The sequence below is a fragment of the Canis lupus genome, chromosome 12 (genome assembly GCF_003254725.2).
Source record: "Canis lupus dingo isolate Sandy chromosome 12, ASM325472v2, whole genome shotgun sequence".
Taxonomy (NCBI): domain Eukaryota; kingdom Metazoa; phylum Chordata; class Mammalia; order Carnivora; family Canidae; genus Canis; species Canis lupus.
Genome location: NC_064254.1, coordinates 25,776,678 through 25,789,187, shown reverse-complemented (window position 1 = coordinate 25,789,187; position 12,510 = coordinate 25,776,678). Strand labels below are relative to the sequence as shown.

The 12,510-nt window shown below is 35.2% G+C and overlaps 1 protein-coding gene across 22 annotated transcripts in view; it reads left to right on the top strand.

Moving 5' to 3' along the window:
- KHDRBS2 (KH RNA binding domain containing, signal transduction associated 2) overlaps positions 1–12,510 on the top strand; it is a 592,066-nt gene that overhangs the window by 544,453 nt on the left and 35,103 nt on the right. For 14 of the 22 annotated variants that reach the window (XR_007401485.1, XR_003124860.3, XR_003124859.3 and 11 more), the window contains 2 exons: positions 4,039–4,212; positions 6,162–6,222. Coding sequence is in view for 4 of the 22 variants with exons in the window: in XM_025419137.3 (XP_025274922.1) it covers positions 4,039–4,136 (98 nt within the window). In the remaining 18 variants the exon portion in view is untranslated. Of the gene's footprint in view, positions 1–4,038; positions 5,148–6,161; positions 6,223–12,510 lie in introns of those variants that run through there. The other 8 variants (XR_007401488.1, XR_007401486.1, XR_007401483.1 and 5 more) reach the window with 3 other exon arrangements.

The window sequence follows — 12,510 nt, the reverse complement described above, 5'->3', positions numbered from 1 at the left end:
TGGCAGACAGTTATTTTGCACATTCTCTGAGGAATAATTTGTTATTTAATTGCTCATTCACATCCATAGTCTAGCTAATTCTTCTCATATGACAATGATCCTGATACTGAGAGCATCTTACATCCTTTATTATTTTCCTAAAGGACAAAGAAAGATTATGTCTAAATCTCATTGTCTGTAATGACATTTAAAATGAATCCTAGACCACATCATGAGACTAGTAACCATTAGCAGGGACTCCAAAATTTGTATGAATCCCTAAAATATTATTTTATTTTGATTATTTTGGTGGGGAGGGGGGATGCAGAGGGAAAGAGAGAATCAAAACAGCTCCACACCCAGCAAAGAACTGACACAGGGCTTCATCTCACAACCCTGAGATCATGACCTGAGCCAAAATCAAAAGTCAACGCTAAACTGAGTCACCCAGTGCCCCTCCCTAAAATATTTTAAATCCACCTTGTCTGCTGCATAGTAGAGCCCAAAGAAGACAGACAATTTCTAAGTTTATTCATGGGGCTATTTATACTTCAAATTTTAGAGAATTCCCATCATAAGGATGTTATAATGATTCGTCTCTTCCTGTGCTTGGGTCATTTCCATGTACAAGGTTCTACGATAGACTTACATTAGAATTTCTTTTGATTTCTAAGAATCACTTCTATCTCTGATACTTACAGTGGAGAAATACAATGGTAGCTAGTGAGGGGACTGGCTAATCACATAAGGCTCAATGACACTATACAATGATGAAAGAAAAACATCCATTAAGTCAGTGCTCTCCAGTCTAGATTCTAAGAAGATAACTTCACTGAAAGAAGCTGGCTTTTATTATCATGTGGTAATGGTAAATGTGTGACTATGTATAAACATTCTGATATTAGGAAAAATATAGATCAAGGAAATTTGGCACAAATAGAAATAATACCTTTCCTGATCTCAATTCAGTATTATTATTGAGAACATGAATTAAGTGAAATAGAGCTTTGATTCTTCTGTTCATGGTAAAGAATCTTAGAAAATCTAAAACTTTCATTGGGTAGGAATTCATTTTGGCAGTCTTTCTGATTATAGTTATCATAGACTAACAGTATTTCCCATTCCTAGCCTTCAGCAAGGAAGAAAGAACACAGTATGAATTGACTACAGAGAATTATAAGAGCACATTTTTGTGCAATGCAACCTGCTTTTACACTTTTTTTGTAATGGGATTCCACTATGATTGTTTTATGAAATCCAGTTGTGAAATACTTCTGTTATTTAGCTAAGTCTCTTGGGTAAGAAGTGTGACTTTAAAATATAATATTTCTAGTTATAAAGCTTTTAAAATTAATGTCAAGTTTTAAATAGCTCAAGTATTACAGTTTTTAAGGTTGTCACTGGAAGCTCTTTCTGCCTCATAGTTACTCAATTTATTCATTCATTCATCCTTTCATTCATGCAGTCTTTCACTGTGCTTACCCCCTTCTAGGCACTGCATTTTTTCCAGGCACTGGAAACAGACCCTCCCCATTTTAACGTTAGCCAAAAGTTAGGAAATGAAAGATGTGAGCCCACATATTAGCTGCCCTAGAGCTTTAGAAGTCACGTAAACCCAAATCAATGGGTTCTTATTAAACATTTATTGTGCTCTGGGGCAAGTCCCCAAAATTATGCCAGTTTAAAAGTTCTGACAAAATTGTGGTATCTATGACAAATATTGCTGTTACTGTTCATGCTGTTTCACTATTTTGCAGAAACTACCAAGAACATGAAGCATCTGAGAAAGGATCCAGGACTTCCATTCCCTGGAAAAACTTGAAATTTAGATTATATCAGTCTCTAAATCCCATAGCCTACAACCCAGGGATCTCTAACACTCTAGAGCAGATAGAGCAAAAAGTATTACATTCCTTTTGCTAAAAACATCAATAAAATGGGATAGATTTTACCACCAGAAGACAAGGACATTGACATATTCTTGATTTTCATAATCAAAGTGTAAAATTCGTATTACATAAAGCCAAGAAGGCACTTGCTAGCTTTGCAAGCAAAATCCATTCCCTTCTAGTACATTAAAAAAAAAAAAAGTTTTATTTAATTCCAATCAAGTAAATACATAGAATTCTTTTCCACAATGTCAATGCAGAGAAATTCTGGAAGCTTAAGGGTAAATTCCTGTTCTCAAGAGATCACATCAGAAAGACCAACATCCACAATCTCCAAAAAAAAGGATGATCGAGAGCAGGGGTCTGTCAATCTATTCTATAAAAGCCCAGACTAAATATTTTAGGCTTTGCAGACAGTATAGTCTCTGTCACAATTACTCACCTCCAACTTTATAGAGTGAAAACAACCATAGACAACATGCAAATAAATAAGCATGCCTGCATTTCATAAAATTTTATTTAGAAAAATAGACATCTAGTCGATGTGGCTCAATGGCCATGGTTTGCCAACCCCTGATCTAAGCAGATCTGTATTCTGAGAAGAGGTAATATTTCTTATTTCTATTTAGGTTCTCATTTCTTTTTTATGTCCTATCAAATATTGAAATAAATTTAAGCATGCACTTTAAATAGTGGAAGAAATAAATTTTTCACTTCTTATTAGATATCATTTGTAGAAAGAAGTTCTGATGAAGGATATCCTCCGAAAACCACTTAAATGCTATTTTTCCTATGCTGATAGGCTTTTAATCATCTTTCTATATTGCACATAACTATCCTTTGCCTTATATAGTGAGTGCAATTTAAATTTTTTTTTCCTTAATCTTCCTGAACAATGTACAAAAATATTCTTAGGGGCACTCAAATTATCTAGGGACACACACTCTACCTACATAGTTGGCCTCAGTCTGCAGTTTCTTTCTAGTTGTATGCCCATTATCATCACTATATTATATATCAGCTGTCAGTGTTGGTGTATTTCTTTCTTCTAGTCTGTGTCCATAATTCCTCTTCCCAGAGTTACATGTATGAAGTCTGCTCTCAAACAAAAACTGAATTTGGATTGAAAGATCCAAATAACTTAGCTTTAGGAATTACATAAGAAGTCACCATAAACCCAGTATTGAGTCCTCAGTCTTTTGAAGGAGTGCTACATTCTGCTACATTCCTCTTCTGGGGACACAGACTTTACAAAAGCTATTTTCTACAACACTCAAAAGCTTGCTGCCTTGTTTCTTGTTTGTTTTTTTGTTTTGTTTTGTTTTGTTTTGTTTTGTTTTTTGTTGTTGTTTTGTTGTTGTTGTTGTTTGTCTTGCTTTGTTTTTGGCTAGGTTCCAGAACATTCAGGTTACTGGAAATCCGATTAAAAGCTGAATGAAGAGTTTTCTTAATGTACAAATACCTCTTTACCTAATTATTAATACCTAATGTACTAATACCCTTATTTTCAAGGTATTTGTAAAAACTGGTATGAGCGAGCATATTCTTTATTGATTTCACTGCTTAAGTTTGCTCTGTTCTATATCCTGCTTATCTCTAACTTTGTCTAAGAGAACTTAGCATAAGGATCTCACTCTGTACCACTTAAGAATCATCTAGGGGAGCACTGGAAGATAGCAAGCCCCAGGTCTCTTTCCTAATCATTCGACTTGGGAGACAGAGAACAGGCATTAGTCATTATTGGTTTTGTTTTGTTTTATCTTAAGATTCCCAGGTGATCTCAAGTTAATCAAAGGCCAGGAACCACTGGATTCCTATATCCACTTTCTTTTAGAAGTCCGTGTAAAGGATAAAATGAGGAGTGGCTTACACTAATACACCTCTTTCTTTTTTGTGGCGCAAAAATTTTGCACATGATAAATATGGAGTTATCCAAGGACTTTAACTTTCTCTTCTTTGAAGAATGCCCAGCAAGTTGAATTCCATGAGGCTGCATTTCAAACTGTTACTTTTTTTTGATGATCTCACCATGTGGAAAAGGCAGTAAGACTTCAGTCGTCAGTGTCGAGATCTTTTATTTTCCTTTCCTTGGTCAACTCTTGCATCTTAAATAACTGTTTTTGGTAACTGTGAAGCCACGTGAATGTTACTGTCTTTCTCTTGTCCATAGCACCAGAAGAATGGGCCACAACCCGCTCCAGCTTGAAGGCACCACCGCCAAGGTCAGCCAGAGGGGGATACAGGGAGCACCCCTATGGTAGATATTGAAGGGCCTTCTCACCCGTGACCTCACCTCAAAGACAGTTCATAGCCTGTGGTCTCCACATAAACAGCAACAAGACAAGTAATAGTCCTTTTTTTTTCTATTCTAGGGATAACTGCTCATGATTTCTCCCATATATTTCTTGTATTTCCCCCTATACTGTTGGCGTGACATTGACACTAGCATTATTTTACAAAACGGACTAAGAAAAGACATTGGCTAGCACTATCTATAAACCATTCAGTAGGATGATATTCTCTTGGTCGTTTTTCATTGTTGTGTGTAATCTTTTTTTTTTCTTTTTTCTTTTTTCCTTTTTTCTTTTTCTTTTTTTAAGAAAGAGCATGAATCTGTTAACAGATTTTGAGTCTCAATCAACTAGCAAAAACTTTGTTTAGGGTTGCTAAAAGACTGTAATATGACTTTTGAACTAGCTGATAATAAAGTTGTAGATAAGATGTTTTAACCTGTCTTTTAATATATCTGTTAGTTAGATGAAGATGTTCGATATTAAGTTTGTAAATTTAATTTTAAATGCTGTTTTAATGGAGTTGAAAACAAGCAGCTACCGTATGTATGTAGCTAACTGAATTTGTTCAGTGTTTTAACCTGTATTTGTTAAAAAAGAAAAAAAAACACATAAAGTTCCATGTGTAAGCTACTCTAAATAGGAAACCACAATTTGTCAAATATGTTTGCCATAATTTGTCAATAAAGCTGAAAACTTTTGTAAAAACTAAATTTGGAATTACTTGTTTTCTAGCTTTAAATGCCTGCTTTATTTCTTCTTCAAGAGATGCCTAAAATGTTTTCTATTTAAAAATTACAAAAATGAACCCAAGCCTGTTTTAAGATATTTGTGTAATACTTAAAAAAATGTATTAATAACTTATGGTTGTTAAATAATTTAAAAGTTAACAAACTAAACTGTTACATGAATCATGGTTAGTAAACACTAATGTATAACATGTTAATGGAAAAAAATGGATTTAGAATAATAAATGGATTTTAAACTATCCTCTAAGCTTTATCTTGCTAAACACAAATTCTGATTGACTTGTTTGCATTAGCATGTCTCTCGTGAGAAAGAGTAATGGAGTATAAGAGGTAAGATTACCACTTACCACTGTCTAAATGCCTAGTTCTTCAACCTTTGAGTTTCCCCGCACATTAAATATCCCATCCAACATGTAAGCATTGCGTAGATTCACTTTATTGTTTTCACTCAAAGGAGTGCGTGGACTTCTTCATTTGCGTAGTTTATAACAATTTGTTTTGACAAACAAATCATCAGTGTCACTGGCCAGTTGTTGCTATTCAACCTCAAAAACTTTATTTGTAATTTTCAGTGCTAAATATCACCGCCCTTGAAGGCAGTTTAGAGGGCTGATATTTCTTTTGAGACTATCAGACTTGATGGCTGATGATTATTAAGGAAATATGTCGCAGGACTCAAAGGATGACTAAACGTTAAACAGGTAACACTAATAGTGACTCTGTAATTTTGCCTATGCAACAGTAATGTTAAATATTCTCAGTTATTAAGTTCCTGATAGTTAAAAAAGTAAACCTACAAAAACATAACAAATAGGTCTATAGGTTATTAAAACAACTAATTAACATTAACTAGAGGCACCAAAATTATTTTACAATATATAACCCTCAAGGCAATAAACAGAACTAAAATTAACAATAATAGTAATGCAACTCTTGCTAACATCAAACGTAAGCTAAATTTTGATGGAAAAAGAAAGCGAAAGACTTGATGGTAGGGATGAATGCCAAAACTGTTAATCTTTTAAATACAGTTTTTTTGTTTATGGTGGCTTTTGTCGATGTGATCGGTTTACTTTTTTGCTGCTAACCAGCTTAGGCATATTGCTGTTCAGTTTTTGCAGCTGGAGTTGCATGCTAATAAGTTTTATGAAGTGTGTGTCTGTCATCAGTTAAAATTGTAAATGTTTGCCTGGCACAAAATGCTGTTGAGTTATATTTAATTTTCTTTTCTTTATTCTTTCTCACTATTTCAGGTATCCACAAGCCAAGAGCACATAAGTGAATAGCAGATGTGATGAGCTAAGAGGGACAGAGGTAAGTTTGTTTTTTTATCCTCTCCGGAAACAGATAATCTTTACCAACATAGAGCTGTGGCTGTGAGCTAAAACACCAAATGCCACTTGTTTAAATACTGAAAAGGGTTAGATTGTTGTCAAGGTATGAAGCTATTTTTATCTTCTTGAAATAAACTGACTAACCTGGGATTTACCCGGCAGAGTTTTCTGAGCTTATTCAGAACCTGACCAAATGAAACGGGAAGCGCTAGTTAATCTTCAGCCTTTTTCTGTGCTATGAATGCTATGAATGACGATATATTACTTTTCCCTAATTGTGCCAAGAAATAGTATTCAAACTTTTATGCTGCAGGTTTAGGGAAAGAAATCACAATCCTTGGCTGAGATGGAGGAGGTGGGAAAAGGAAGCCCATAACAGGCTGCTCACCTACCCTTTGTCGATGAGCCATTTCTTAACACTAACATTTATGTAGTCAAATAAAATAACTAAACTCACCATGATTTTCCAGTTAGGACACTGGACTTACCGATAAGCTTATTTCTCATCTGCCATTCTATTTGATTTGGCAAATATTCACTGAATTCAAAACACATTGAGAATTGGGACTTAATTTCTGTACACAAGGAGTAGGAAACTTTAGCCAATAAGCTTCAGACTGAAAACAAGGCAAGGGCAGTTATGAAATCCACAGACTTTAACCTGACGCTCAGAGAATGAAATGGCTTTTCCACAACGTTTGAAATACGGTGAAACCCAAAATTTCTCCTTCTAGACCTGGTCCTTTTTCTTTTTACCGCACAAATATCTGTAATACCACGTAGCCTTAAACAGACCCTCTAAGAACAGTATGAGAGAGCCTGGACAGGTTTTAGGACTAGAGCTAGGACAGAACCTGCAGAGTAGCCTGTCCATTGCTGCGGAAGAGAGCGCCACCTAGTGAGAAGGGACTAGGTTGTGTCCCATCAGGGAGTCCCCAAAGCACAGGAAGTGTTGGAGAGGAAAGCACATCCGTGGGCCCTGTGGTCCAGATGCAGGAAGGCACAGAGTGAAAGCAAAGCCCGGAGAGGAATGGTCAAGTCAGGGGGCTGTCCTTGAGTGCTATGTTAAATTGTTCAGATTTTATGAGAAAAAATAAAACAAAGCCACTTTAGGTTTGAAGTAAACAATCAGAGCTAAGGAAAGGATCCCAGGGAACCATAACAAACACTTCTCGTCCATTTTATAATTACTGACTTCATCTGGGAGAACTTTTCTAAAATTCAAACTGTCAAAATAACTATTTAAAACTGTATGTGCTTCATCTAATCAAGTCCCTTTGTTGAGCCGAAGAACCAAAGATCAAAAGTTACAGAGAACACAATTCTGAAATTATCAGTAACATTGCATATCTGATTTGACTCTTTAAAAATGTTACTGTTTTTATAAGCCAAGGGGAGAAAGAATCTCTAATCCAGATATCCTGCGTATTGTTCTCCTTTGAGCCTTTTCAAACAATAGGCTTGATCTTGTAAAGCAATGAACGAGAAACCAGTCAAAAAACAAACAAAAATAGTTTGTTACTATTTTGATATATTAATCAGTATGTTTTTGTCCATTGAAATTATTTTATTGTTGCTGTTGTTCTTTTATCACCCTGTGGCTTTCTCACCATTCAGACTACATCTTTGAATGCATTAACTACGGGCGGGGCTATCACAGCAGAAACACCAGTGCTGAGCAAGAGAACATTCTTGACTACTGAGTTAAAAAGTTGAGTTTTTAAAGCTCAAAAATTATGATTTATGAGAAAGTAGATTTTGAGTTCTAAAAGCCTGCATTTTGAGTAGGCTTTAACTAGGACATAAAGTTTATGTGTTAATAGTATATTTAAAAGATTCCAATCAATCAGTCAATGACTCATCCACCAGCCTCCATATATTCTACAAGATAGATAAGTCCAAGTTAAGAGGAAAGCTAAAGAGGCAGCAATATCTAAGATATTAATTTAAGGTATTAGATATTAATTGAAGGTATTAGAACCAATGGGTTCTGTACACTGTATCAATTATTCAATAAAAGCTTCAGATAGGTTTGGTCACAGAAGGGACCTTTGTCTAAAGTGGAGTCGAGGGAGGCAGCAAAACTTCACAGAGTTCCCCACACCAGTGTATTCCAGGTGCTATCCTGTAGAAGGTTGTTTCTACAGAATGTTTCTCCATGCTGGCAAGAGTGGAGCAGGTGTGGCAGAGGGAGCCACACACACACAACAGTCTCTGCAGAAAGGAATGGGAGGGTGCAGTAGCATCAGCATGGACTGGCACTGACCAGGGTGCAGATGTAGATACAATGCGGAAAGGTGACAATATCAACTACGTCCTCAACCGAACTCCAAAACTTAAATCCAACCCAGGAAAGAGGTGAGGCAAAAATAAATCCCTGAGTTGACAGAGCAATTCCTGACCAAAATTGATCAGAACTAACTGAGATTATTTTTCTCCAACTGGCCAACTGGCAATATGGAGAAATATGATTGAAATCAAGTAGAGGTATAGAAAAATGTAATATACATACAATGCAGTCACTTATTGCATAACTATTTTCTTGAAATAATCAGAAGTGAATACAATGGGGCAATCCAGTGGGTACTCTGGCAATGGGGAATAAGAATTTCCCTGTTAGTGGCCTTTCAGAAGAAACCTTTGATAGAATGAAAACTGTTCAGAGTGGCCTTACCTAACAGATATTCACTCGCCTGGTCAAAGGGTGCCTTCTCTTGTTGGCATCAGACAATGATGCCGGGTCCCAACATCATCCCTTTAAGACACCATGTCTATTCTCACTCGTTTCAAAGTGCTGGCTCACAAAGATGGCAGTCAAGAGGCACCTGGCCAGTTAGAACCATCGATAGACAAACATTCTCAAGTCTGATATCCACCTCAGCAAGTAATACAAACTTACATGGCAAATTAAACTATAAATTACAGTGCATTCCTTGTAACTATAGTTTGAAGTTCTTCCTGTATATGTTCCATGCATTTATTCAGATAATGCTGTAATTCTTGGTACATTGATGATCCTATGACAACTGGGAACTCACCAAAACAGCAAGTGTGGCTAGCCTGGATACTAGACAAAGTATTTTAAATAGTAATTATAGCATTATTATGTAAGGAAGTCTTTGTGCCTGCTGTTTCTCCAATAAAAAGTTTTACTACTCTCAAGTATGATTAAATCAGAATCAATTTGCTGCCATCTAAAAGACCAAATAGTGTTTTAGGTCTCATTTGTAATATTTAGATCATTTTCACTTTCAGTATATTAATGGAACTGAGGCCATTTAGCTTAATGACAATCAAAGCACTAACAGTTTTTAAATAAATGTGACACAGAATAACATATTAAAAGTTCCCATGAATTCTAAAGAAAATGTTTTATTTTTTCAAGCTGTATTATTAAGACATTAATCTTGTGCCTTTAGTTCTTCACTTAAAAATAAATAGGTCTTTTGAAAATGACCAATATGCCTTAAAAATTAAACCCTTTAACCATACAGCCTTCTATCTCATGATCTCTACATCTCATGGTTAACATAACCTAGAAGCGTGTAGGTTTGTTTATTTTTTTAAGGGACTAGAGAACAGTGATCAGTAACTTGAGTTGGCTGAGCATCAAGTATCAGCTTCAGCATCAAGAGACCATCTGTTAACAGAAAACTCCATCCACTCAACACTCTTTCAGGGTCCACAGGTAGGTTAAACTTTTTACTGCAAAACATTCTGTAGTACACAATTGAAAATATCCAATGGTATAATTTATAAAATTTATTTATGCTTATTGTGAGGTTAGAGTATTAATAATAACAATAATAATATTGGGGGCATGTGTTCTCTGAGCATCCCTTCCAGGCAAGGTACTGTAATTTTCACATAAAATTTACATGAAACATCTATAATCATTAAAGCAAGCTTGCAAATGCTTAACCCTGTTTTATAGAACAGGAAGTTGAAGTCCAGAGATTTTACTATTGTCACACTACTAATACATAGCAAAGCCAATTTTGAAACAAAGTTTGATAACATATTCCAAAATGTGATGGTGATCCCCTACTTTGACTGAATTTAATCGAAAAGAGAATCTAAAATCTCAGAAAACCTTAACATAATTTCTATTCTGTAGCAATATGATGAATATTGATTTTTAAAAAGATTATGATAAAGTATTTTAACCTGAAATGCATCTTTATTTTGATCTTTCCTCAAATTTGCCATTCTTTCAAAAGTTCTCATTCCATCATAGAAAAATGTAGATGAAAACTATCCCACATTTGCTGCAAAGCATGACTATTGTTTTTTATAAAACAAGTGAATTCATTGATAATCTAGATTCTATTCTGGCATTAAAAAATACATGATTAAATAAGCACGAAGGCAAATTCAGGCTTTTAGTCCTCATTTTGTAAATCAGAACTAACTTTAAAGTATGAGAGTAAATTTCAAATCAGAAATATCTTTGTATAATCCATGCAGTCATGTGTTAACACAAGTGAAGGTATAACTCTATGTTAAATATTTTAAAACAAAGTATTTCCTGATGCCAGTATAATGTACAGCATTTATCTGGACATTATAGTTTCCTATTAAAATATATGAGTTAACAGTAAAATAGCTATTCTTGTTGACAGGCAAGAAACAGTCTTCCATATTCACCAGAAAGATTAATTTCCTGGTCTCTTTACATAGAATTTGTTAATTGGTACTAGAAATATCACTTACAGTAGGAGAAAAAGGTCACTCTACTTGACATGCTGTCTTATATCTCAGTCTCTTACACTTATTGTCAGACGAATTGAGAAACTAGGAGAGGAAGCTGTCTGATTCATATACCACTGGATACCTTAGCAACAGCCAGCTTATCTGCCTTTATATATAAATTTTATTTTTAAAAAGTGCAGAATAAGCCATCTTAAAAATTGGTAGTGAGCTTCTAACCACTAATTTAGTTCAAATTTATGTTCCATCGTATTTCATACTTCTTGGTAGAATACAGTGAATGATCTACTTACAAGAGAAATTTGGAGACTCTTAGATCCTCTTTGTGGAGCCTCTGAAAGCAAATGTCAGCACTGGACATAGGTTTCTTGTCACCTTGATGCCTTTCAGGATGACTTCTATCAGTAAGAAAATGTTCCCTCCCCTCTGTCTCATTCTCTGTCGGCCCTAACACGTGTATACTGTATTTCCTATGTTCTAGCCTCTTAGCCTGCCATTTCTGACATTAGGACATTTTTCAATTTCTCTGATACCATCCTACCCCTCCTTTCCCAATGTCTTCTGTCATTTTCCCAACTGCACACGGATTCGTAAGAAGACAAAAGAAAGGTAACTGATTACTACTGGGGAAAGAACACTGTCCAATCATTCAAGAAAGCCCCATGTTAAGAAATGTTTATTGTCTTCTTTATGAAACCAGTACATGCCCACTGTAAAACAAATAGGATGCTAAGAATAAAAATCACGTTTAATTAAAGCAGACAAATAATGACCATTAACATTTATATATAACCTCCTGTTCACAAAATCTTGAATTCCCAGCTATAAAGGGGATGCAGTAGGTGAGAAAACATCTTCAATTAGTCTAAGTTCTCTATATCAAAATATAAACTTTAATTATGGGATTCACTGAGATTCATGCATAATATCTGTGACTGGAACAAAGCTAGTTTTATTTACTTTTTTTAAGATTTTATTTATCTGAGAGGGCATGAGCAGGTGGGAGGGGTGGTGAGTCAGGGGATGGTGAGTGTCAGATAGAGAGGGAGAAGTAGGCTCCCAACTGAGCAGGAGCCTGATTCAGGGCTTGATCCCAGGACCCTAAGATCATGACCTGGGCCAAAGGCAGATGCTTAACCAACTGAGCCACCCAGCACCCCAGGAATAAAGTTAGTTTTAAATGTCTTTAAACAGGGAAGATTATATTTACATGTTGCATAAAGATCATCTTGTTAATGGATTTAATGTTGAATTTTTAAGCCGTGTCCTTCAACTTGTTGGTTGGAGGTTTAAAAATAGAAATTAATTTACTAACCAATATATAATTATTTAGAACTAATATTTAGAACATATCTGCTGCTTTATGCTTTCTTATAAGGCAGTAATTTTAAAAATAAGTAATACTGCATTTCATCAGAGAAACTGCTCTGGAATCCTTTTATCATTGTTAATTCAAAACAAAGTACAAATTGGTTTAACTTCTTAAAGACCTTTTTTTCTTTCATTTCTAGTGAGTAAATGATTCAGAAATGGTGTCTGAGGATACAGCAGAATTGCC